Here is a 27,933-nt window from a genome sequence, read left to right on the forward strand (position 1 = left end):
TAAGGTGGAGGGTGCTGGGGGGGTTAGTTAGTTAGTTAGTTAGTTAATTAATTAATTAATTAATTAATTGGTACAAAGACAAGGATGAGAACCACCCGTTTTAACTTTGCGCAGAGCAACGCCGAGAGCGCGTGCACGTGCTGCCCCGCCCCCCTCCCCGGCACGCAGAGCCTGGCGCGGCGTTTGTGGGCGGGGCGAGGGAGGCTCCGCCCGCTCGCGTCACAGGCTGCGACCGGCGGCGCGGAAGCTGGGGAGGCTCCACGTGCGCGGCCGGAGCGGAGCGGAGCGGGCCGGGCCGGGCCGGGCCGGGCCAGGCCTGTAGGTAACGGGGCGCTGCCGCCTCCCTCCCCCCCCTGCCTCGGGGCGGGGGCCCCGGGTGCGGGCACGAGATGGCCTGTGGGGTGGCCCGGGGTAGTGTTGCCCAAGCCAGGGCTTTCCCCAGCCTGGGCCGCTTTGAGGAGGGTCCGAGCCTTCCCCACCTGACCTGAGGAGCCCGGGAGAAGTGGGGCTGGAACTGGAAGGGACCCGGAGCCTGACACAACACAGGCCGAGCACCCTGGCCTGCCACGGGGAAAGCAAGGCAACCACGGCGGCTCCTATGAAATGCTGTCCGCGTACACTCGAGATGTCACAGGGGAAGGCAAACCCCCCCAGTCCCTCCCAGTCAGACCCTGGCTTAAAATCCCTTTCTGACGCTAGATGTGGCAGTCGGGCTGATCGTGAGCAGAGGGGCTCTGGTCCCAGCAGGCGTATTCGCACAGCCCTAAGCCTGCAGCCTGGGCTGTACCCAACACCCAGTGCCTCGGAGAGAGGCATAACATCTTAGTGTCTAACTATCTTTCCCTCCCCTACATGTACCTTGTCCTAGCACAGGTTTCTCCAGGTGCGCGAAGTGATGCTTTGAAACGAGTTGTGTAACGTGAAGAACACGTAACGACAGCACGTGCGCAGCGCTTGGAGCATTAACTGCTCGTATGGTTTCAAAGACCAACGCAAACCCCATGGGGAATATGTGGGTGCATTGGTTACTTTTTAAAGCAAGAAATGGGGCAACAAGAAATGGTCCAAATTATGACATGCACATCATATACCAAAATGTCACCAGCCAGAAGCTAGGGTTAATTGATATTAAGTAGCTGAACGTTTAACAGTTCCACCAGCTTAAACCTTCCCGCCTGGCTTCTGTGGCATTTCATGGAAGGCTGGGAACATCTACATGTGCTCCTTAATGTACATTAGCTTATTTTAATGTGTGTTAAAGTGAAGTGACACTAAAAAAAAAAAATGCTATTTAGTTAAAATGCATTAAAATAGGCAAATGTGCATTTTCCTAGTACTTCACGATGGAGGTACTAGATTTAACGTGCATTAACTAAAGTGCATTACTGCACTTGTAGACGTGCCCACTGCGTCTAAGCAGTTTTAAGCCATCTATTTGTAAATGTTTGGTTACATTAACGGGATCACAGAAAGGTTATTTGATGCTCTTTATGCCAGGTGGATTCCTGGTTCCATGTAGCCTATTTTTAAATAGTATAATTTGAAGTAGGGCCTAGCCTCTTTGATCAGGTTCTTAATAAGACAAAATTTGAAACCTCTCAACTGACAGAGTATACTTTTTCACTTTAGCTTTTGAAATCAGGGATGGATGTTCAGTTCATTCCCCTTGTAAAGCTGGCCTTTGCTTTGGACAGTGTTTTTTGATGTCTCAAGTAACAAATCACCAAAGAGTAGGGCAGAAGAGACCAAAATGTCATTATTTAATAGGCCTGTTCTTAGAACTTGTGCACTGAGATTTAATAGCTAGTTACAGCTACCAGCTCCTTGCCTGCTCTTTAGAGCTCCAAATATAGCTCTGTCATGGCCTGAAGTTGTAATGCTCTTTGTTATGTTTCTTCTTTAGGTGAAAATAGCCAGCCAGCTCCAAGATTGCCACGATGAGTTTTGTTGAATATGGAGATACAATACAAGAAGGAGACACGGCTATTGTCTTCTTGGGTCATGAATCTATGTTTCCTGTGAAAGTCCAACATGGCAGCAAAACTCAGACTAAATATGGTGTCATTAGACATTCCACTGATCTCATAGGCAAAAAGTATGGCTCGAAGGTGACCTGCAGTAAAGGGGGATGGGTGGTTATTCTCCATCCGACTCCAGAGTTATGGACTATGAATCTTCCCCACAGAACTCAAATTCTTTATTCAACTGACATCTCTCTAATCACCATGATGTTAGAACTGAAGCCAGGATCCATAGTGTGTGAATCAGGTAATAATTCTTAATACAAGATTTTCCTACATTAATTATCATTGTTAACCAGCAGCAGACTTCTTTCCGTTTTAAAAGACAATTTTTTTTTCCTGTTGCCACTATAGTTTTGCTGGCTTGTAAACTGAGTAAGTCCTGCTCCGTTATTAAATGACAGCAAATGCTGCGTCTGTGATGATGGGATATTTAACATTAGGTCAATGCAGGGCATTCCATATGCATATATTTGGGTAACAAGGTAACAGGAAGGTCAGTAAATTAAACTTATGCTGACACTTTTTTTTTTTCTTCTGGTTTTTAAGAGTATTCTTAAATACATTTTAAGTATTGCCCCTCAGTAGTCCCTGAATATGTTAGGGGAATGTTATATGGGCTGAACAAGAAAATGAAATGTTATGTATTAAAGTGATAATATGTGGGATCAAATGGAAGCATTCATAGACCAGGCAACTATCCAAGTGCACATATTTGACCTTTCTGACTCTATGTATGTGCTCTATGCCATACTGCCATGGTCAAGAAAGGTCAGCTGCTGAGGAGCGATACAATGGGTGCTGTGATGTCTTTGCCCCATGTTTGACTGCTTCTCATGCTTATAATTTTAGGCCAGTCTAAGTTACCACTGTGTTTTGTTCTGTCTTTTAAGTATTGTAATGGCTACAAATGTTATGCTGTTGCTTGCTGTGTGAGGGGATTATATTTTATGCTAACTGTACATTTTCTTGGTTAAATACCTTGGAACAATGCCTTAGATTTTCATTGCTGTAGGCAACAATATTGAAGCTTGAGGAACAATTTCTTGCCATTTGATTATTCCTTATAGTCTAGGAAAAGCATATAGATTTCATAGACATTAGGGCTGGAAGGGACCTCAGAAGATCATCGAGTCCAGCCCCCTGCCCAAAGGGCAGGAAGTCAGCTGGGGTCATAGGATCCCAGCAAGATAAGCATCCAGTTTGCTCTTGAAGGTGTTCAATGTAGGCGCTTGAACCACCTCCGGTGGCAGGCTGTTCCAGACCTTGGGGGCTCGGACAGTAAAGAAATTCTTCCTTATGTCCAACCTGAAATGGTCTTGTAGTAATTTATGACCATTCGACCTAGTCGTCATCCCTTGGGGCGCTCTGGTGAACAAAAGTTCCCCCAGATACTGGTGGTCACCCCTGATAAACTTGTAGGTGGCCATCAGATCACTCCTGAGCCTGCGCTTTTCCAGGCTAAAGAGCCCCAGGGCTCTCAGCCTGTCATCGTAGGGTCTGCTTCCCTGACCTCTGATCATGCGCGTGGCCTCTTCTCTGGACTCTCTCAAGCTTCTCCCCATCCTTTTTGAATTGTGGAGCCCAAAACTGGACGCAGTACTCCAGCTGCGGCCTCACTAAGGCCGAGTACAAGGGGAGAATGACGTCCAGGGATTTGCTTGAGAAGCATCTATGGATGCAAGCCAGCGTTTTGGTCACTTTACTAGCCGCAGCATCGCACTGCAGGCTCATGTTCATCTTGTGGTCAATGATGACCCCCAAGTCTCTTTCTTCCATAGTGCTAACCAACATAGCACTGCCGAGCCTATAAGGATGCTGCGGGTTTTTCTTCCCAAGGTGGAGAACCTTGCATTTATCGGCATTGAACACCATCAGATTCTCGTCCGCCCACTTGCTGAGCCTGTCCAGGTCAGCCTGGATCACCCGCCTGTCTTCTGGTGTGGATGCTTTGCCCCAAAGTTTGGTGTCATCGGAGAACTTGGCCAGTCCGCTTCTGACTCCAGTGTCCACATCATTAATGAAGATGTTGAACAGTATGGGTCCAAGGACAGAGCCTTGGGGGACCCCACTGGTCACAGGACACCATGATGAGTGACTTCCATCAATTACTACCCTCTGGGTCCGACCCCGGAGCCAATTTTCCAGCCAGTGGATCGTGGAGGACCCAAGGCGATAATTGGCCAGTTTCTCCAAGAGGCGATCATGGGACACCAGATCAAAGGCTTTTTTGAAGTCAAGATATATGACATCAATCTCTTCTCCCTTGTCCAGGTGATAGGTCACCTGGTCGTAGAAGGAAATGAGATTGGTCAAGCAAGACCTACCCGCAACAAACCCGTGCTGGCTATCCCTTAAGATGTTGGCGTCGGACAGTCCATTAAGGATGGCCTCTTTAATAAACTTTTCTAAGATCTTCCCCAGGATAGAAGTCAGGCTAATGGGCCTATAGTTAGCCGGGTCCACTTTCCTCCCTTTCTTGAAGATAGGCACCACATTGGCCTTCTTCCAGTCTTCGGGCACTACACCAGAGCGCCAAGAGCTTTCAAAGATCCGCGCTAGAGTCTGGGCTATGATGCTCGCCAGCTCCTTGAGTACCCTGGGGTGAAGATTGTCAGGGCCGGCTGACTTGAAGGTATCCAGCTTCTCAAGATGTTCCTTCACAAAGTCAGCATCAATGGAGGGCAGGGGATCACCCTCACCCGGACTTCCCTGTCCCGTAGCAGGCATGGGCGTCCCATGGGACTGATGAAAGACTGATGAATATGATATGTATATCATTGCCCTTGTCTCTGAGATGCTTTCCCCATTGCCTTCATTGAATCATCATACAAAGCTGCTTTAGATGTGTCCATTTAGCAGTACAGGGAAGGGATGGCACAGTGTTGCTATGCTGCTTCTGTTTTGCTTAAGGTTTCCCATTTTGGTCAGCCTTTGGGGTATGGCAACTCCTTTCAGATGCTGCTAAATGTCATCTGTCATCCAGTTTCCAGTATCAGTGTTAAGAAATGAGTGATATGTATGGCTGACCCCTGGATACTGGAGACTAGCATTTCCAGAAAGACAAGGAGCTGTGTGTAGAAATACTGAACCCCACATGATCAGAATCTGGTTAGTACGATACTGGTGCTAGAGCTGGAGTGCCCTGGGAAGCACAAACCTCTCAAGACCTATCGAGCTCATTTCTCTTCCCCCCTCCCCGTGAGGATTAAAATGGCTGCGAAAATGTAATGTGGGGGAGTCTTCCACCAGGGGGTGGGAGGGAAGGAAATTTGGCGTTTTGAATCCTGACAAGTGCACAGTCTAAGGTCTGTCCCGAGCTAGTTGTTCATGGGGCTGCTGCAGTTAAGGCAAGCCAGTTTCTATGGCACACAAGGGAGTGATGTCGCTAGCATCGTGTCTGGCTCACTAGTGATGGCGTATGATAAGCTGCACTTAGGACATTTGTAGGAAGAGGCACCTAGAACAAATAAACATGTTAAAAGTGCAGCCATTAGTGCACCTAATAAATGAATAAATTTGCTCCCATTAAGTTATCTGGAATCCCAAAGGGCGTACCACAAACAGTCCTTATTTTATTTAATGAAAACTCTCCCCCATGTTTCTTTAAAAAATATGCTATTATTATTGTAGCTGTAGTATTGTAATTTGAGCATTCCAGTAAAAGTGAAGCATTTTCTGTTTGTAGCTGTATCCCATAGTGCTCAGGAGGTTCACTGTTAATCAGACAGAGTCTTGCCATAGGTTTATTGGGTCACTACTTGAAATAAAAGAACATACTTAGAGTCAAAATCCAACTAAACAGGAATTATAATTTGGATACAAATGAAACAGGTGCCAATAACTAGGGCCTCAACTGGAATGGTGCAGCTTACTCTGTTGCCATCGTAAATTAGACTGCATTCCAGTGTTTCCAAATCTTTAGATCTAGGTTAGCTTTTTATGGCCATGGAGGGACAAGTCCTGGGTTAGTAATGGAAGACAGGAGACCTGCCTAACATTTCTGAGTCTGCTTCCCACTGAAGCAGACTTTATATGAACATTAGCTAGCATCAGGGTTTTATTTTAATTCCTACATTTGAAAAATGAGTTCTGATTTTGGTAATCCCAGTGCAGCTCTAAGTATGGTATTAAAAGATGGGCCAAATTCTATCCTCTGCTGCACTGATGTAAATCCAGAGTAACTTCACAGATTGCAGTAAATTTACCCTGTATTTATACTGGTGTAACTGAGCAACATTTAGCAGAAGGTTAATAGTAACATTTGAAGAATTTCTCATCTCCTAGGATCTTACCCATAAGATGAAAGTTAAGGGGGGAGAAAATGAAATGTATTTTCTGTCTGATGTTATAACACTATGAATCAAAGTAAGAAGAATATTTTCCTTTGCAAGTAAAAGAATAGAATAGCCAGAATGTCTAATTTAATAGTACTGAGTGATGGAAATGGGCTTTGATTTAATAGTCAAAAGCATTAATTCAGTTTCCTATTTTTGTGCACCCTATATTTTTACATTTCTAAAGACTAGAGGGCTTGTTGCCAGTGTCTGTGGTTGCATTCACAGTTAAGATGGTACATGACCTCTGCCAAGTGTCTGATCAATTTAAGACTGTGGCTGATTTAGCATGCGCTCCTCTCCTTCCATCTCCCATTGATTCCTAAGTTAGAAAATTCTGTTGAGAGTTAACTGTTGCTAGCGCTATCTTTCAAAGTAAAGTCTTTTCAGAGTATGGCTCCTCAAACTGGGCAAGTTTGTGATGAGATGATAACCTACAAAAATCCTGATCCAATCTTTACAGCCTGATCTTTCAAAAATGGAAAGTGGCTCTAGATAGCCCTGAGAGGTATTAAATACTTGGCTTTCGTAGGTGGGTAGGTAGCGTTATCCTCTCAAACGTCCAGTTGTGTCAGGTTGCTCTTATCTCATTCAGTCTGCACTTGGCAATCACTGTGTTTTGCAGACATTGCCTCGATAAAGGGGATAAACTGAATCTTCTTTCATACCATCACTCCCTCTGAAACTAATCTTGACATCAGCATCCCAGACAAGGCTATTTTCAGTCCCAGTGATTAGAGCTGCCTGGAGGACAGTTTGTTTCACAACAACATTTGGGAGATTTGACATTTGTTTTCTTCCGGCACTGGATGAAAAGTAAAACCTTTCAGACTGGTTGAGGCAGTGGGGTTCAGACAGAGAACCTGTGCTTTTTGAGTCAGATAATCTTCTGATCAGAAATTGGTCCTGGACCTCAAGAAAAACTGATACAGCTGTACGAACCATTTTCAGCTTTGATGAATGCTCCTTATAACGTCTCTATTTCCCTCTTGCTAAATTCTATATAAAAATTGCTTAAGTCCTCATTCATTCATTGCCCCTTGACAATGGCTCCAAATATCATTATCTTCTTGATTGCTTGACCTTGAAGTTCTCAGCCGTAATGAGTCATTGGCCAGCCTGTTATAGAGATGCCCAAAGTCAGTTATGAGAGTGCTTCAGTTCACCCCAATCATGCTTAGTATTAATGGAACAGTTATAAATAGTAAATAAGAAGCTAATGATTACTGATTAATCATTTATTCAACATCTATTATTTTAACAGTCCTACAGATCAGTTGGCTGCTTGTAACTATTTATAACACTCTCTGCTGATAGGCTTATAAATGTTTATGATACAAACTACTCGCATCTGTAGCATGTTTATAATATCCGTTAATCATGTATAAGCTATTATAAATCAACCATTTATAACTGCATCCTTAATAGAAAGTGTGACCTAAAGCTCTGTATCTATTAATCTGTTAACATACCTTGACTTGAAGGTATATTAATACTAGTTTAGCCAAAGTTTAATTTCTGCCTTATATCTTTGGCTACCACAGAAGCCAGATGAGTGTGAGGAGAATATGAGAAGCCAGTGTCTAAAAATGATGCATAAGATTGAAGTCCTTTATCAAAATATCAGTGTTTATAGCATTCTCTTGATATATCAGTAGATTTCACTGGGCTTTGGATGTAACTTTGCTTGAGTCAAGGGTGTCTCTGCATTGACTGTAAAAGGTTTTGTATATCTCCAGAGAAATTACTGAAACCGCCCCCCTGGACATGCTGTAGCCCAAGAAGAACATAGTTGTATAGCTTATGGGATTGTCTAGATGTCTCCAGGTTGTCAGCAGGTGCTTTCCTGTAGGAATCTGACTCTTGATTTCCACTAGAAGGTAATCTTCCCCATCTATTGTGTAAGTCATGCCAGGTTTGATAATTTATCACTCTCCTTCCTTGTGCATGGGGTGGAACATCCTCAGCCTGACCATCCTGGCCTTTCCCTCCTTCATGCGGTTCCTAAAAACCCATGTCAGCTGTGTCATCCAGGACAACAGTGGCAGGGGAGAGAGAAGGGATCTTAAAGAAGACCCTCTTGATATGAGTTTTCCTTACTGAGCTCTCACGGTTACTCACCGTGACCTGTCCTTCCTTTCTGACTGCCCTCGTATGTCAGAATTTGGAGGACAAGCCATTTGGGGCAAGATCTGTATCTTAAATTATTTCTGTTGAGCACTTAGCATGCCTTCAGGTCTGCAGTAATAATACATATCAATTTTCCCATTACCTGGATTTGTCACCCGAGGCCACTATTCTTGTTGTGCTATTTTCTGTGACTCTCAGCAAAAGTTAGCCCAGGGGGCATTACTATTGCCTGGAGACTATTTTCCTCTTGCCCTGTGAGGTTCTGCTGGCTCTTGCTGCTGCCTGACAGCCTGCCATGTTATTTGCTAGCTTTGAGAACCATAGCTAGGAGACATGCAAATATGGTTATGCTATCATTGAATGTAGTAACACAATAAAATAAAGTATTTAACATGATCAGTTTTTGTAGTTGGTACTGAAGCTGTGCTGGCACAATTAGGGCAGTAATTTGGCACAATTTATTTCTGAACCTTTCCCATCTCAGTGATCTGAGATTGTTTACAAGTTTCTCTGCCTTCCCCCTGGGTTGTGGAGATGATGCTGCTTACCGTTTGTCAGGTACGTGCTTATCTGTGCAGCTGTACCCATCCATCTATCTTTAAATTGAAACATTTATTTTAAAACAGAAAGTTGTATCCTGAGATTAGAGACCTGGGGAGGGATTCTTTGCTTTGGTCTGCACAGGTATTGTAACTGGGAATCTGGCTTCTTATGTACGAGAGCCAGTGAGCTTCCAGGAGGCTACACAAATATCCCTTGGAAGATGAAAACCAGAAAATGCAATGCCGAAACAAGCCTCCTTCCTTGCTAGCAGTCACTTGTCAGGCAGCCCGGTACAGTGGTTGGGAAAAGCCCCATCATTCAAGCATTTCTTTTGACACAGGTGAGATGTGTGTCTGTACAGTCTGAAATACCATGTGATATTTTGTAAGGATTCGATATCTGTCCCCTTCCATGGCATGGCAGCATAGGAGCAAAGTAAGATGAGCATCCAGAACCTGTTGCAAGGGTGCATGGAGCTTTTCCTCTGAAAATCCCATTATTGCAGTAAGGGGAGAGTGAAAGGAACGGATGCACACGAGCCATAAAAGTATTGTGCATTGCTGTGGTTCTCACATGTTAATGGGAGTTATTGTGAGGTGCAGAGCCAGGGTCTCATCTAGACGGCTGCTGTCATTTTAGGTGAATTCCTGATAACCAGGGAAGACTGAACCACTGTCATCCTTGCACCAAAAGAGACTAGAAGCTGTACAGCGTGTCTGAAGAAAAGAGGATATGGCAAGGGAGGTTGTGGACAGCAGAGTATGGCCACCAGCCTGCAGATCTGCTAGCCACAAAAAACTTGTGGGGTTGGCACAGGAGTTTAATCCCAGCCTCTAGATTGAGGGTTGGTCCCCTGTGCACAGGTGTAGTTTCCTGGCTTTGAACTGGGGCTGTGAACTGGCAGTGGTAGGATTTCCGTCAGAGGAGAAGCATGATGACATTTCTGCTTTGCTTGTACATCATGACACTTTGTGACCAAACTTTTAAGTTGTAAAATATTTAGTCAACATCAAGGAATGTAATGGGCGGACCTGGAACCTGGGGCCTGTGGTGGCTTGAATGGGGTTTGCAGATGGCATTTGTGCGCATAACTGAACTCTGAAGCAATAGACCTGGTTGAGAACAGTTTTTAATACCGTATAAAGTAACCTAGATTGAGCTCCCCTTTGTATTGATTCCATTCATGATTAATGAGCTCTAGTTAATTGGGCATTGTTCTCTGTTAGAGAGCAAATTCGATATTTTAAGGCCATTTATAATGCAGCCTATCGAAAAGCCGAACAACCTGTTGTAAAACTTACAAATTGTATGTGTTCCAGGAGTTGTCTTGCCTACAGTGTTTGTACAGTGAATGTATTTCACAACCACGTTAGGAACCCAGGACATTTACTGCAGCAACCTAGGGATGTAATTCCCCATTAAGTGTTGATTTTCACTTTTCTGATTTTAAATACTCAGTTTTGATGTTCAGGGCTTTTGGCACGCAGATATTTTGGATACGTTGCAGCATGACAATATCCTGGTCCATTTGTTCAATGGATTGCAGAAAGGCAGTGTTTCATTCACTACTTGCTGTAATGATCCTGGGTCGTGCTCTGGGCACCTGCACTTTTCCAGGGACCGCAGCTTGAATCTGACCTGCGCCAGATGGAGACTGCTGCTTCAGGCACAAGCCCTCGCAGCACTGCTGGCTAAGAGGCCAGAGAGCATTGTGCTGAGTCCCACTGCTCTCACACTGATTGGAAAAGAGGGTAGAGAAAAATTGGAGATCAAGCTGAGAAGTAATAAGTGGTCATAGAGGGAGTATCGAGGGAACACGGTCCCTTCTCCCTTTTCCGTTGCGTCAGAGAAATGTGCACTTAAATCCCTGAATTCTGTGGATGCTGTGGATCAGGTAGCAGTGGTTGTGCTTGGTCATCCTCTAGAATAGATTCAAGCTGAACAAATTGCTGTGCTAGTAGAGAAGAACAATTAATTTGCTAGGTGCCCATTTACCATGCTGGGTCATGGTGTTGATTGCTCTGAATTCTTGGTCTGTGAGAGCTGAGGTCTGTTGGTGCTTCGCAGGATTGTCTTTAGTTTCTTCAGAAAGGTTAATGTATGAGGTAGCATGGCCTGCAAGTATTTGTTCTTACAACAGGAAACAATATCTGTAGGAACAGCTGCCTCTGAGTAAATACCCCATCTTGAATAGTCTGGCCCTGCCACTCTCTAGATGGCCTATTTATTAACTGCACTTCTTTTGTCTTCTAACAGCTCCTGTTTACAGGCACTGCTAGCTCACAGCCTTCATCGCACCAAGCAGACTGTTTGCATTTTCCTGGAGTCTTTTCTCTGATACTTAGTTCAGCCTGTGTTCCTTCAGATGTGCAGAATGGCCCCTCGTGTCCAAAAGTCTGCCCAGCAGCTCTCCCAGTGATATTGCTGGTCCAATAAAAGATCTCACAGGATGCTTCACCTGGAAGCATTAATGCAGTTAGAATAGCAGAATTTGATATAGTTTCACGTATGGTTCTTCTGTTCATACTAGTGAAGCAATGACAAATGGCTCCTGGTAAACTCCCATAATAAAATGCTCAGTTTATAATATACGCCTACAAGTGCCTCCCTTTAAACCCAACATCCTGTTTTTGGTTTGGACTTGGCTTGGAGCATTTGTGGATAAAGTAAAGTGCTAGGAAATGAGCCAAAGAAACATCTTAATGGGGTTTCCTAGAAGGGAGAAAAATGATATCTCCTATGGTGTTTTTAAGAACAGATTTAAAAGGAAGATGATTAAAAATGTAAAAGAATATGAACAAGGAAATTAGATACGTATATGCAAGCTGCCTCCCTCTTCTGTGTGCGTCCCAGCTGTGCTGATAGGCCTTCTGTTTGTGCCTGTAGATAAATGGGGAAAGATCCAGAGTGTGCAACATTATCTGTTAGAAAGGTAAAATAATGAAATTCCCTGGGGCTGCAGAAGTTCTCCGTCATGCATTCTTGCCTTCTGCTGCGAGACATTAGAACAGCATTTCGGTCAGTTAGGCATCCCAGGGGCACCCAGCTCACTGTCATAAAAATCAGCCAATAGACAGTATTACTCTGTTGTGAGTGAGTTCCTATGTCAGTGAGTTACAGGGCCTCGTGGCTACTGGGGGACCAGAACCCATGTGAAGTGATGGGAATGCTCATGTGTACATCCAGCACTTAGAGATGCAGTCCCCACATGCTGCTTCTGGTTTGCACACAGTGATTGCTTTTCCCTGTTTGTTTGTGGGGACTTGTCTATTTTTAATGCTGATGTGAACATGTTTAATTTTCCTTTGAATAAATGTCTGCAGAAGAGCACTTAAGATACCAAATGTTTTCCCTTCCCTTGGGAGTAGCTTGGGTCAGTATCCAAGTCCTGGGCATTGTCCAGTCCTGCCTCTCTGCTTTATTGCCATTGCTAGAGCACTGGAAAGAAGAGTGCTCAGTGCTACTCCAAATGGTTCAGTCACTGCTGATCCAGCCTAAGAAATACTGCTGGGTTGTTCTTTGTCTTTATTTTTTATTTCCTTTTTGTCTGTGTAGAGTTTCCCTCACCTTTCTTCTGCTTTCCCATTTTTTCCTCTCGTGTACCCTCAAAGTTTTCTGCATACTCCTGGGATATGCGTAGCTGGGTTGGAAGCCTGTTGGTGGGACCTTGTGGGCCTGTCTTCACTGCTTCCACAGAGATCCTGAGCGCTGACAAACAGCATGTCCCCAGCTCCCACCCACATGCATCAATCCCAGAAACAAGGTGGTGAAACTCCCTGAGAAACACCCCTCACTTGTGCTCCCAAGTGAATTGGAGGCAGGGATCTGGAAGGCAGCACAGCAAGAGTGTCCTCTGCAATATGCTGCCTCATTTCCAAGTTTGGCATGTGCAGCATAGAAGTGGGTGAGCTGGAGGCATACTTCTCGGGTGTGCTGCAGGAGAGAAATAGGCACGCTCCATGTTGCCTTGCAGAAGCCTGGGGTTAGAGTTGTCATTGGCATAAGCAGGGACTCGACTTTGGTCGTCAAGTGGAGTTGTTACTGTGGTGGAGAATGTGGCCCCAGATTTTGTGGTAGAAACACCTTGCCTTCTAAACCAGTCACAGCTTGTGTGCTTTGCCATAACCATATTCCTGTCTGTCCAGGGAGGGAGAACGCTCAATCAGCCAGTGAACCCCCATGCAACGGACAGCCAGGCCAAACAGGCTCTCAATGATTAATTCCTTTCCCACTTTGCTTCTGGGTATTACTACTGCTCCTGTAGTTTAGGAGCTGTGTTTTGCTGTTATGCATCAGGGGTATATAAGGCAACTGTAAGAACTTAACTTCAGGCTGAAATGTAGACCTTGCAGTCATGGTAGCTGGATATGATTTTTTTGTTTTGTTTCTGAAGGGGAAAATGCATTCTAGTTCCTGAACTACAGACAGAAGGTAGTTGGGGATCTTCTGGAAGGGCTGGATGTTTTTCAGTCTGTGGGCCCTGATGCCCTCCACCCACGGGTGTTGAGAGAGCTGGCAGGGGTCATTGCTGTGCCCTTGGCCTGGCTGTACAAGCAATCATGGTCCACGGGCCAAGTGCCTGGAGATTGGAAACTAGCTAATGTGGTCCCCAGGAAACTATAGGCCCATAAGCCTCACATAGGTCTTGGGGAAAATCCTTGAAATAATTATCAAGGATCACATCTGTGGGGGGCCGGCAGGGGAGATCATGCCCAGGGGAAATCAACATGGGTTCATCAAAGGCAGGTCCTGCCAGACCAACCTGATGGCCTTTTATGACCAGGTAACTAAATCCCTGGATGATGGTGTCGCCGTGGACGTAGTCTTTCTGGACTTTAAGGCCTTTGACACTGTGTCTCACCCCATTCTCATTAATAAATTGAGCGACTGTGGCATTGATGCCTACTCATTTGGATGGGTCAAAAATTGGCTGATGGGGCGCACCCAGAGAGTGGTGGTGAACTGGTCGTACTCAACCTGGCGGGATGTGAATAGTGGAGTCCTGAGGGCTTGGTTCTGGTCCCACACTGTTCAACATCTTCATCAGCGACTTGGGGGGGGAGGGGTGGAAAACACGTTGTCCAAGTTTGCTGATGACACTAAGATGTGGAGAGAGGTAGGCATGCTCAAAGGGAGAGAGAGGCTGCAATTAGATTTAGACAAACTACGGAAGTGTATGGATGGTAAGAGGATGGGGTTCAATGTAGATAAATGCAGGGTGCTGCACCTGGGGAGGAGGAATCCACAGCATACATGCAGGCTGGGGAGCTCCCCCCTTGTGAGCACAGAGGTGGAAAGGGATCTTGGAGTCATTATTGACTCCAAGATGGATGAGCCACCAATGCCAGACCGCAGCCAGCAAAGCCAACTGCACCTTGTCGTGTATCCAAAGATGCATCTCAGACTGCTCCAGAGAGGTGATACTCCCCCTCTACGTGACATTGGTCAGGCCACAATTGGAGTACTGCGTCCAGTTCTGGGCACTGCACTTTAAGAAGGATGTGGCCTTCCTTGAGAGGGTTCAGAGGACGGCCACCCGCTTGGTTGGAGGGCAACAGGGCAGGCCCTATGAGGAGAGGCTGAGGGACCTGAACCTGTTCAGCCTCAGCAAGCGGAGGTTGAGGGGGGATTTGGTGGCTGCCTACAAACTCATTAGGGGAGATCAGCAGCAAATAGGAAGGGCCCTATTCTCCCCAGCAGCACCTGGGGTGACAAGGAACTATGACCAGAAGCTGATGGAGAGTAGGTTCAGGTTAGAGATTAGGAGGCACTACTTCACTGCTAGGGTGGCTAGGATCTGGAACCAACTTCCTAGGGAAGTGGTCCTCGCTCCTACCTTGGGTAAATTCAAAAAGAGGTTGGACGAACACCTGTCTGGGGTCGTGTGATCCCAGCGTGTGCTCCTGCCAGTGGCGGGGGGTCAGACTAGATGATCTGTTCAGGTCCCTTCTGACCCCTAACTACTATGAAATGTTGTGTTGTCCAATTAAAGCAGCTTGGGGGTTTCAGCCTTTTTTTAATAGCGGCCCTGTTGGTTAATCACAGGTCTGTTTCAATCCCCTTCCCTAAATTAGCAAGACAAAAAAATCATGTGACTTGGGCCAAATTTAGCTCAGCCCTGAAGTATAAACTGAATTTCAACCACATGAGTGGTTCTCTTTGACTTGGTTGAGTCTACTCACGCTTAGAGTTCAGTGTACCCCTTAGAAACTTGCTGAGTCTGGGTCCTGTAGTTCACTATATTGCACGGAGCTGAGCACCCTTAACTCAGCTCTTATATGGATTTGGCCCATAGCAGCCTGAACATCCATAATGCTGAACAATATAAAACCTGGCCCAAATCAGTGGTAGTCTCTCTGTCCCAGAGGACTTTGTCGGGATAAATAGAGCTTTCAGATGCCTCTCAACACAGTCTTACCTTTGTTTTAATGAAGGAAATGGTCTTAAGAGATGTGTTACATATAAGTATTTCTTCTTTACTCTCTTTCCTTCAGTGAAGTCTAGCATTGCAGGCAGAATCTGTGACTAACATTCTTGTAATAATTCCTAGTTTGTTTTATTTCTCCATTTATGTTTATGGTTCCTATCTCATTTTACAGCTAGGCACTTTCCATAAAATCTAGTTTTATTTTGGAGCTCAAATGTTGACTTATCAGTCTGTGCCTCATGAGGAAATCACCTGCTGTAAACATTCAACAAGAGAAGAAAAGGAGGAAATGTTCACAGTTCAAGGTTCCCCAAAAGGGGCAGTTCCACTCTCACAAGGGGTTTGATCAGCGGTCAGAGAACAGAGTTGGAGATCTTCTGTCTAGTCCATCTTCCTGTTACAAATGTATAGGTGTTTTCTATTCACTCTAATTCTAAAATAATCTGAGCAGTGAGGTTAACATTGGTTTCTCGTGAAGGTGCTTCGAACTTCCTGTCTAGAAATGTTTCAACCTTTGCGTTGTTTTTGTAGGTACTGGAAGCGGTTCCCTTTCTCATGCTATCATCAGGACAGTGGCTCCAACTGGGCATCTGTACACAGTGGAGTTCCACCAACAGCGGGCAGAGAAAGCCGTGGAGGAGTTCCGGGAACATAAAGTAGAGCACCTCGTTACTGTGAAAAACCAGGATGTCTGTAAAAATGGCTTTGGGGTCTCCAACGTGGCAGATGCTGTGTTCCTAGACATTCCATCTCCATGGGAGGCTATAGGACACGCAAAATCAGCATTGAAAGTTGAAGGTAACTTCTTTCTTCTGCGCATAGCTGTATTTGTACTTGTGTAATAATGTGTGCATGTTTGTGTATACAGTCTCTTTTGCTGAGTCAGTATTGAGATTGCTCCCCTTTCCACTGTGATCTGTATTCTCAAATATTAAGTCTGAAATTGTTTCGAATGACTAGAAAACTTCAAAAAAAAGAGTCTACAGATGGGGACTTGAAAGGAGAAAGAACAACTTTCCCCCAGAGGTCTTTGTGATAGCTGCTGCATTTGGTTTGGGCAGTGTATAAAAATCTTAGAACTTCTGTCTAGTATATTCTGTCAGATCCAGGAACTATCCATATGACTGCTGAAAGCAAATCTTCCCTGACATTTCAGGAAAATATATGAGTAATACATCTTAAGAAATGCTTCTCATTAATCATTGCAGCTTCCAAGTAGGAGAGATTCAGTAGGACACCGTGTGTAAAATAGCTCCACAGAAAATATGTTTTTACTTAAAAACAGTTGCTTATCCCCGTCTCGCTCCTGTCCATTTCAAATTGTTGATAGTCATAACCGGTGTGAACTCTCTTATTCTAGATTGGAATAGATTTTTTCAGTTTTAGTTGAATCCTTTCCCAAGTAACAATGGCTAAAGTGAAGAAAATTAGTCTTTTTACTGGAATGTGTCCACACGGATGTTTTGCCTCTTTACCCATATCAGCTTCAATTCATACGTTAGGGCTTGTATTGAAAGACCCTTCCAGCCTGTTGTGGTGGCCAGCATGAAGCTGCTCTAGTTTTACCCTTGAAATGCATCTTCCTAATCAAGTGTCTGATCCTACAGAGCAGCAGCACGGAATTTAACATTAAGCCTGCGACAAAGCTGTATTTTATTCATTAAAGCACAAAGACATGTGCCAAATGTTAAGTTCATGCTTACAGCCTGTTAAAGGAAAGAAACTTGAGCAAGTACTTAATGATCTAGGTGTTGAACATATGGCTAGGTGTTGAGGTCTCTCAGCTGACAGTGTAAAGGTAGTAAAACTCCCCAGAAGCAGCACGTGCATTTTTTTTTTTCTTATTTAATTAACACAGTGCTAAACATCTTGTGCTTTTGCGGGCTGTGGCCACATTTATGGCTGCATCTTGATGTCTGCTGGGAAAGGAACTAATTCCCCTTGCACTGTGTGATATCCTCTCCATGCTTAAATTATCTGATCTAGCAAGCATAACACTCAGCTGACTTCTGTCTCAGTTCAGATGAAGGCACCGCATTGCGCAGTACCATTTGAATTATTTAACCGGTACATGTTGGGAATACTGAATAGACCTGCAGGAGAGTTTCCAGGTTGAGAATGCTTGGATGGTTGAAATCATGGAAAACCGATTACTAATACAGATCTGGGTTTATATCCTAATGCGCACTGCGATAGAACATCTGCTTACCCAATAAAAGTAGAAAAAAGTCACACGTTGTTGCTTAAAGACTATCATGTATACTACATCAATGAAGAGGTATAATTGCAGGTCCTCTCTTATAAGGATGTTGTAAACAAACTACAGAAGCTGACAGCCAGCAATGGTCTACGATTCATCCTGGGGGGTTTTCAATAGCTTGCTGTGCAAAAGGCCAATTTATTCTGTATTAGGGAACAGTGTTCCCAGTTCCTAATGGTAAAAATCTTCCTTTTGTGGGTGCAGTATAACTCACTACAGTGATGGATGGCAACAGTATAGGTCTACATACACATGTGTGCACAAGGTAACTTGATCCAGAACCTTGTGGTTCTTTTTAGTGTTGTAAAATCAGCTCATTTTAGGGGAAGGCTAAAAAGTGCCAACACTGTCAGCAATTAGTGTAATAGTAAAGCAGCATCCGGAACATGAGTCCCCAAACATGAGTGGGTTTACACTTGAGTTCTTCTGCCAGCAGCTTCTGTTCTAATTAAGTGCGTGATAAAAAAGTCACAACAGTGCTGTTGTACTGCAAAATCACTCATTTCTTAAAGTCAGAAGAAAAAATATTTTAAAAGATCTTCACACTGAGCAGACTTAGTGTTTGCCATCTTTGAGTCTCCTCCTTAAAAACACCAATATTCACAATAAAACTGTTAGCAGAGATGATACACAAGGGCTAATTTTTAAAGTACACATGTAACAAATCCTTACCGAGACCAGTATTTTTCCTCTTATTCAGTCCCAAGCTTTGAGTACCTGTAATTCTTTATTTTAATAGGCTGAAGGTTAATGGTCCTCTTTACAGAATACATTTATCACTCATGTTCTGCCTCAGATTAGTATGACCTTCCATTTAAAGCATTGCTATACTGTAAAGAGCTAAGAGAATAAAATGGCATGGTGAGTTTGTGCCTGGAGGATGCTTATTCATTGTTAATGATGTGCTCTGTGTACGTTCAGGCTTGTTCTTCTGCACCTCAGCTACATCCTTGTCTGCTGATTTCACTTGTCATTCTTTCAGCAAAAATGCTGTCTTGTAATCTCTCTCTGGTTTGGCATTGCTGCACTGCAGATCTTGCTTCTGCTTCCAAATCTGCACCTTTTTTCTCCTCCTTTGCAGCATCTGCTGATTAATGTGTTTTCTGTAGTAGTGGCTGCTGTTCCCAGAGCCTGACCTTGATTTTTGGCAAACATCTTGTTGACCCATTCAGACTAAATGAAAAATGAAACTAGAAATCTCTTACTTTAGCTCTGTGAGTTAGGAAAGATAACTTCAAATTTTATGGCTTCTAGTTTTTTACCTTTCCTCAAAGTTGCAGCTGAATATCATTGAGCTTTGGTCATATACTTCTAATATTAATCCCCCACCCCCCCCAACTTTCCTGCCCTCCATCATAAATATTTCTCAACCCTTCCAAGGCTCTGGAAAACTAAGCAGAAGCAAGCTTATTTTACTCTGTTCAAGCAGGATTTAAAATTTTCATATAGAGACCTGGGTAAAGCAGAGCTGTGCTTTGCCTAGATTTTGCCCAAACCTCCTGCATTATAAATCAATCCTTAGTGCTACTTAGATCAACAGTCTGAGTAACACAATTATAAAAACAATCCCTCATCTTTGGGTTTTTTTCCTTGTTGTTTTTATCCTTTTATTCCATTTCTTGCCCCATTTTGAGTGCTCTACACCCAATAATTGAGATTCGTGCACATTTAAACCTTTAGGATATCAACCAAAAACAGATGACGGCAGCTTTTATTACTTGACCGGGGCAGGCACTTGGCTCCACGAAGTGGAAAGTGTCTCTGAACGTCTCCATCTAAGGCAGGGATTGGTAACCTATGGTCCATGGGCTGAATCAGTCCACAGGTCCGTTGGATCTGGTTCACGGACCAAAGGTGTCAGTAGCAGGGGGTCTTTGGTAGCACCACACTGTGCCACACTGCAGTTAGACTGCAGGGTCCTTTGCCCATGCCATGCCACTTCTGGGCAGCACAGAGAAGCAGTGGCCAGGTCCTACCTACCCTTCAACCCCAGCTGGGTCATTCCAACCCACCACCAGAAAATGTTGCTGATGCCTGGTCTGAGGTTTGTTTCTTCATCCTTGTTTAGCCCCAGTACATAGTCCTTTACCACACGAGTCATATTTACCGTCCTAGGACCTCTGTTCTTTGGTTGATTCCTGGTAGGTTTTAAAGCAGAACTTGCTCCTTCCTGCCACCCCCAGCACAACCATTTAGGGCATCCTACTGTAGTCATAACCTGCTAGGTTCATTTACTGTAGGCACTATGTGAGAGAATAAATAATACATAATCTTCTCAAGAGCCCTGTGAGGTAGGAAAGGAATTATCCACTTGGGGTTAACCTCGGCTTTCGCTTAAAAGAAATAACCTTCAGTACATGCTGTTTCCGTGTAAAAGCTTCATTGCCCTTATTTTTTCACCTGAAGAGATTATTTGTGACCCCCCCCCCTGCAACCACAGAGATCGGGCTTTAGGAAGAGTGGAAACCATGCCACCAAGCTCGTCTGTTTATGCGAGAGGTTGGTAGGAAGGGGCCCCGGAGCAACTGCAGTGAGGAGAAGATGGTGACATCAAGGCTGGTGCTAACATGTGCGAGAGCTGCTGCAAACCCCGTCCCGGGTGGCTACCTAGGATTCAGCCGCTCCTCACGTCGGCAGCCCCATGGGAGTAGACAGGACCTGTATGTAAACAACCAACTCCAGGTAGCTAATGTGTCTTTGCAGGCTCACACAGATGCTTTCATAGGGATATGGCCCTCCCAGCATGGCATCTGGGCCTGTCCGAGTCTTCAGAGCTATTGTAAGGACACAATCTCAGAGATGGGGGAGTGCTGGTATCTCCATCTCACCATTGTGGAAGTAGGGCACAGAGAGGTTAAGACCTAAGGACCCCTGCACAAGCCAGAGTCAAAGCCCTTGTGATGCTCTTTCATCTCCATGTACATTTGTTCTATGGAAAAGTTTTATCCCGTGACAGATGTCTAGAGAATGTCCCACAGCATGCTTCAATCCCCCGGCTACCAGCCATGCAGCAGCAGCATCTTCCATGGGGAAGGGTAGCGGGGTGGACCAGCGCTACTTTCTCCCCCAAGTCCCCAGGTGCCCCACCAATTCATGAGCTGTATCTAGTCTCTTTAGAAGTTGCTGAGTTCTGGTCCAGTGGGTTTAGCATAAGGACTCCTCCCTACAGTTGCCAGCTGTGACAGACTTTCCCTGCACCCTCAGTCAAGATGCATCATCGTCTTGCTTCAGCACTCCCGGCATGAAATACACAGATAACAGGGGTGTTGCAATAATGAACAATTTGCAACACTAATTGCAACAATTAGGAGTTAGAAAGCACTGTGCAAGGGCTACACAAAGCTCTTGGGTCAGAGGCGATATCTTTTATTAGACCAACTAAATAATAGCAAAAAAATTCCTTTCTTTCCAGGCTTTTGGACACATACACCCTTCTTCAGACTGAGGAGAATTCAACGATTGTAAAAATCCTCCTAGGTAGAAAAGAAACTCCATTTTGCAGAGGGGAGATAGAGGGTGGAATTATTCCCCTGGGGATCTTGGAGTCCTTTTGTGCAAGGGTTGCTCTGTGATGGGCAGATGAGGCTGCCTTCTTCCCTGGAGGTGTCCATGTCAGAGGCAGACAGGGAGGTGAAAAATCTTTCTTTCTTATTTAGTTATGATGTTTCTTTTCTACCTAGGAGGACTTTTACAATCTTTGAATTCTCCTCAGTCTGAAGAAGGGTGTATGTGTCCAAAAGCCTGGAAAGAAAGGAATTTTTTTGCTAGTATTTAGTTGGTCTAATAAAGATATCACCTCTAATCCGAGAGCGTTGTGTACCTTTTTTGGACCAACATTGCTACAACATCGATCCCTGTAAAAGGGCTAAAATTCAGGACACTGCACATGCAGCTGCCTGGTAGGTGGGAGTTGCACAGTCCTAGGCACGCAGCTGTTCCATAGCACAGCCATCTCCTGTGAATGTTTCTTGGCTGACACAAGCAGGTGGGTGCCCCTCCTACAGATGGGACCGGTGGTGGAGAAACCCTGAAATTCCCCAGACTGCTCTTTAAAGAGTTAAAAAAGCCAGTTAATTTTAAGAATGGCCTTGTTCCAGCCTCCCTGTAGCCCACTCAGGTCAGCCCGGCTTACAGAGGCACATCAGCAGCAAGCAAGTCTGCTCTGTCTAGGGGATGCACCCACGCAGGCAAGCGCAAAGGTTGCTTCTGCAGCGAATTGCACACAAACTCCTGTTAACAATCTGGCAAAAGGTTCAGGGAATATTTTACTTTCTGAATCAAGAGACATCCTTTAATTTCCTCTGACAGCTGAATCCTCTAATTTCACTTGTCAGGGAAGCTGCATCAGATCGCCCACGTACACGCTCACTTAAAGGACATTCTGTCCCCCATTAGAGACGCAATATTTTTAGTGTCCTACTAGCACATAGTAAATGCCGTCATGATGCTTTTCGGTGACACTCCTGCCTTGTCTCCACAAATTATTAGTGCCTATTTTTTCTGGGATCCTTGTAATTTAATGCTCCTTTTGTGACACTGCTGAAGTCCCAAAACATTGCACGGTGTTCATTCCTTTAAAGAAACACATTTCTCTGCCGTAGAATCACTTCCTAAATTAGAGAAATGGGCTCCTTCACATGGAGTTTGGGGCCACTCCACATTGGTTTTGCATGTTCAGAACCCTTTAATGGCAAAAGAGTCTGGCCGAGCACATAGATGTATGCTGCAACCTGAAAAAGAGAGAGTATCCCTTGCTTGTGCATTAATCATCAGCATACATGAGAACTCCCTTGCAGTAGAAAGCATTGCCTGTTTTGTTTTGTCTCTTTGAGGGGGGGGGAGGGTTCAGTGGGAGACGAATCTAGAAGACCCTGCTCAGTGTTTAGCTAAGCAGAAATTGTCTTGATTTCAAAATGTTACTCATCGCACAGACAGGCGGGCCCAATTCTTTCCTGGTTTAGACAAGTGTCAGTCTGGAATTGCTTTTAGAGTCAACAGAGGCACCTGCAAGCTGTGACCGGGAACAGACTTTAGCCTTTAGCAGGGTTGGCAGGGTGTGTCCCCTAGTCATTCATTAATGTCTGTACAATAATTTGAAAATGTAAAGCGCCATATAGGTGTGAGCATTATCATCCCCTCCCCCCTTCTCCTTAATATTTCCTATCTCAGTTGTGCTTTCATTTCTATAAACTCTTGATCTACCACTTATCACAATGGCTGCCACTGCTCTATGGGTTCATTCCCAGCCTGTATAATTGGTGAGATTTAACTTCCCTATTAAAGGTTTCAAACACATTCCCTGTCTGTAAAGTGAAGGGTGATTTTTTTTTTTTTCTTAAAAAAAAAAAAGAAAAAAAGGCTTTCATACAGACTCATTATTCTGTTCCCCTCAACTGCAGTACTTGTCAGATGCATTATACATGAATAAACACACGTTTTAGACAGCTCTACAGATCAAAAAGCTCACACAGCTTCCCGATGTGCACAGGATTAATCTTGGATAATTACTATATCAATTTATGATGACATGTAGATCTCATTAAACAAATTTAGTAGCAATAGCTTTTCCAAAGGGAAAGCACTCAAAGGACCCAAACTCTGTTTGTACTAAGAAGTTTCAGTTCAGTTGTTCTTCCTGTCCTTAGGTCCCGGCCACCCCTTTCTTATTCAGAAACGGAGAGATGTCTCTTCTTCTCTATTCACCAGGGAATCCTCAGTGTGGCAGGACAAAGCCACGCAGATTTCTTAGGCAACACAGGCTCTTACAGCCTAAAAGCCTCTCGACATCCAAAGTACAAGAGTGCTTTTAAGAGAATCTGAGAATTGTGAATGCTGGAAACTAGGTTTAGATGTGTGCAATGATTGTAATGTGCCAGGGATTGCACTGTAAAAAGAGCTCAAAATGCTCCATTTCCACGGCTTCCATAATCTGATGTGTTGAGAGAAGCCTCAGTACCCTGGGACTCTCCTATCCATCATACCCTTTTTCTTCAGCATGAGCCACTTTTCAGAAGCCTGGTTCTGTTTCTCCAGCCCCAGTGTTTTCCCTACTCCAGAAATACTACCACCATCACATTTTCTCAGTTTTAGTGTTTTCAACCAACCCACTGCTGTCTTGCACCACAACTTTACTTCCCCCCCTAAATCTTTTATTTGCTGTCAGAATTGTAGCCTGGATCCCTTCCAGCCCTTTACTAATATCCACTGGATTTCTACTAACAAGTCCCATGTCATTCAAGCCAAATCCTTCCTGCCTGATGGTGTGTACAGGAAAGCAGATGGGACCCATCTCCCAGCTGGCAGAAGTCTTAAAGAAAGCTGCTGTTGGTGCTGGTGGGGTTTTTTTGCACTTAGGCTTCTTTTAGGTGTGCGTCTCAGCATGCCTTCCAGTGAATTCACGGAGGGAAGAATGAGAAAAAAGGAGCAAATGCTGAAATCAGCAGGACTACTCTGCTGTGTCTGCTGGATGTGATACAGGTTCCTCCTCTCCTGCCCCCTTCCCTGTATTATCTGCACACCTTCCAGTAGTTGAGCAGGTAACATGCCTCTTGCTTTGCTGTTCCTCTCTGCGCATCACCTTAGTTATTGCAAGCCTCTTCTTCCTTCTCTGCCAGATAAGTTCGAACACCCAGTTTCTACAGTCTTGCTTCTCTAAACAGTTTAGTGCGGAGGCAGTCAGCGTTTGATAAATCATCACCAAATTTGGTGTTGATGTGTGGTGGTCAGCTGACCACCCTGAAACAAAATGAATGTTGCAGTGGCTTCAATGAAAGGCTTGGCCAGAGCTGTAGGCAGGCGGCCCCCCAGCCTGCCTTGCGACAGCTGGGTACAGGCTTTCTGCTTTTGAACTGGAAACCTAAAGCATGCAGATTTAAGTCTAAATACAGCCTGAACTCTCTGGAGTTTCAATAAATCAGCAGAATCTACTTACTACAAACATAATGCTGTTTATGTTTTGTAGTTTATAATATTTCAGGCTGAAACACCAAAAAAGGAAAGCCTGAATGAAGAAATAGTAAAGCTCTGATCTCTCTGCTACTTCTTTCTCTGAAACAAAGAGTTTATTGTAGAATGACATTTACCCAAGTTAGCCATTTGTTCACTTTCCTGCACAATGAGACTACATTTCTCTTTACAATATAAATGTAAAATTATCCCACTTTCTAATTAGGTGACAGATTCTCCTTCCAGATTCCTCACTATGCATCTATAGTGATTGCAGGGATCTGCATTATTTGGCCAAAAATAAATCCTCTGTCAACTTTGAACTCATATTGGTATCCTCTGTTATGAAGGTATTAATACTGTACAGCATCCGATTTAATTGGTGAGAGCTGTATGGATGAGCACCTACTCGTACATTGCAGTTGGCCAGCTTAGGGGATCACACAGCATACCAGTCACTTTTGCAGGTGCGTATTAAATATGCATTTTTTTTTTGTTGTGACTTCAAGGAATTGCTCAGCAAAAGCCTATGTGTTCTGAAGATGTGCAATGGGAGCCCTTGGCAGTGGCAACTTTATTCCAAGACTAAAATTAAAACAAATATAAATGTCACTTACAACCGGATGATGTTACTCAGGAAAAAGTGTTCTTTCCCTCATCAGCACCCAGGACATCACTGCTGCACGGTAACTGGAGCACTGCAGCGGTCTCTGCTTTCAAACCTGACACTTTCTTTTTTCAGATCTGTGGCTTCGAAAAAAAAATGGATATTTGATAGAAAAACAGTCCCTACGTAGTCCCAATTTAGCCTCTTTTTAGCCGGATGTTTTGCTGTCAGACACCTAATTTCTTTAGCGTTTTATATAGCTACTTTTAGAAGGTTTAACTAGATTAGTAGACCTGATATACAAGAAGGCTGAGCTGGAATGCACAGTAGATCAGCAAACATTTCCATCTAAAAATACGAATAAGTTGCTGAAGCTATATTCTCCCTATGCTCCCTTCCCCCAGTACAAAAGGTATTCAGGAAGGGCAACTGGATTGTGGGACATTACATCATTGGTGAAACCGCATGACCCAGATTTATGGCAGACAGCATCCTTATAATTCCTTGATCTGATTTGGCTTTTAAGAATAAATCTGAATCGTTTTATTCTCAGCTCTTAAGGTGACATTGTAGCACAGTTGTGGGGGAGGTGCCGGTACTCCGCGTTTAAAAAGAAAAGTCTGAGGACACCTGCCCTGGAAAGAGAAGGTATCCTGTTATAAAGTCTGCTCTTGTAGTGCAAAGGTTTTGATGCATACGTCACAAAAAATTGCCCAACCAAATCATCAATAAACTCCCAGAAGTTTTTTGTTACAGCTGTGACTAGTGCTCTGGAGACATGCAAGCTGCTTGACTGGAAGGGGAAAAGCTTAATAACAGTCCATCTATGGGCTGGAGATTACTGTGTTCTGCGTGCACATACCATCGCTCTCAAGTAAACACAGTCACCTCTGTCCAAGCGTGCTTGAACGTGCTTTTATTAGAATGAAAGCAACTCAGAGGGAGCAGAGCTTGGAAACTTTCAGTTTTGTGCAAGTGCCAACATCAGGTTCACACATCAGTCCAGGGTTGTCTGTATTGATTCCAAGGAAATTAGGTGGTGTTAATCTCTGTAGGTACATCATGCACTATATTATGAGCAAAGATGAATGAATTTGTCATTACAGCTGCACTTTTGAAAGGACTGAAACCTCTTGTAAAATAACCAGCATGTTTATGTTGACATTTTTAACCCACAAAGTTGTTTCCTTGGAGATTTTAGCTCTTAAGTATTTTCTTTAAAAATATTTTCACTAGGCACATACCATATATAGAGAGTAATGCTATATCACTGCGACTAAGAATAATCCAGTTGTACTCCCTCCCCTGCTACCTGTCTTGTTTTATAGGCGGACGCTTCTGTTCCTTCTCCCCTTGCATCGAACAAGTTCAAAGAACATGCCTGGCTTTGGAAGAACATGGTTTCACTGAGATTAACACTTTGGAAATTCTCCTCCGAGTATACAACGTAAGGACAATTAGCTTGCAAATCCCTGACCTTGGAAAAGCAGCAGAGGATAATTCCAACCCAGGATTTGACAGCAGCAGCCAAGCAAACCAAGGTGTCCTGTGTGGTAGTCAGCAGCAAGGAACCGTACAGTTTAAAAGTGGTGTGCCACTCCGGGAAATGGTGGGGCATACTGGCTATCTAACCTTTGCTACCAAGAGCCTGTTGTAGTATGTTTGGCATTTGAGTGTGCATGCAGCTTGTCTTTATATCTATGAGGTTATTTTTTCTATTGAAGGAGATCCAACTTGTACTCGTCAGTGAATTCCATATATAGTCAGATTCAGTTAAAATATGTTTTGTTTAAATAACACTTGAGCACTAACTAGACCAGCGGAGCTAGGATGCTGAGGCTCTGGAACAGTGCTTCTTTAGCTGCCAAGAGGAAGATAATTTACTACTTGATGGCAGTTCATTGGAATTAGAAAATAAAACCACTTATTGATAAGTCTGGGTTAAGATCACTGGCGTTCCTTTGTGCTTTCTGGATCTTCTTATTAAGTTTTCTTCTTTTCCCCAAACCACATGGGACCCTTCTTTTTTGTTGACTCCCATAGGGTTTGTGTGTGTGTGCAAAACATGAAAGTTTCTAGTGGCCTCAGTTGCAATGCTGAAGTTGTAAATTCATACAGCTGTCACAGAGATTGATTGCAGAATAGTGTTTCCCTAGAATGGTATTTGGCCAGAAGGAAGATTTTTTGCTCTGGGTTCAAGAACACAACCTCTTTACCCCATTTCACAAAGGCATCTGCAAATCAGTTGAACTACAGAAAATTCTGTCAAGCTTGCTGATTGGTTTACAAGAATGGTTTGGAAAGATCTTCCCATTTTAGAGATCTGGTCCAGAATGGCTCATTCATACTGCCACATTATAATAGAACAGCTGCTTTCACTTTTCTGAAGATGGTTATAAATGTATTAAGAATGGCCACTTATTGTTAACTTCATACATCCCTGTGATCAGTATACCTTAGTTGTGGGATTATTTTTTTAAACATATGTTAAGTTACCAGGGCCTGCTATATATTAGTGATGGGAAGCTTGCTTCTGGCAGCATTTAACAATGCAAACATAGTAATTTACTGTAACACCCATCGTTAGGCTTTGTTACCAAGGTTGCTTGGTGATTCGGATCGTTTTTGAATACCAAATTAAATTTAATTTTTACTGCTTAAAA

General features: G+C 44.0%; 1 protein-coding gene across 3 annotated transcripts; it reads left to right on the plus strand.

Annotated features, from left to right (window-relative positions):
- The first annotated feature begins 207 nt into the window (after window positions 1–207).
- TRMT61A (tRNA methyltransferase 61A) lies at window positions 208–27,933 on the plus strand. 3 transcript variants are annotated; one of them, XM_014596401.3, is made up of 4 exons: window positions 208–322; window positions 1,904–2,268; window positions 15,990–16,256; window positions 26,599–27,933. In XM_014596401.3, the coding sequence occupies exons 2-4, from the start codon at window positions 1,938–1,940 to the stop codon at window positions 26,925–26,927; spliced, it is 927 nt and encodes a 308-aa protein (XP_014451887.2). In that variant the 5' UTR covers window positions 208–322; window positions 1,904–1,937; the 3' UTR covers window positions 26,928–27,933. The 3 variants fall into 3 exon arrangements, with proteins under 3 accessions (XP_014451887.2, XP_014451888.2, XP_059579241.1); XM_014596402.3 differs by having other exon boundaries at window positions 208–318; XM_059723258.1 differs by lacking the exon at window positions 208–322 and adding an exon at window positions 392–580.

This window comes from Alligator mississippiensis, chromosome 2 (genome assembly GCF_030867095.1).
Source record: "Alligator mississippiensis isolate rAllMis1 chromosome 2, rAllMis1, whole genome shotgun sequence".
Taxonomy (NCBI): domain Eukaryota; kingdom Metazoa; phylum Chordata; order Crocodylia; family Alligatoridae; genus Alligator; species Alligator mississippiensis.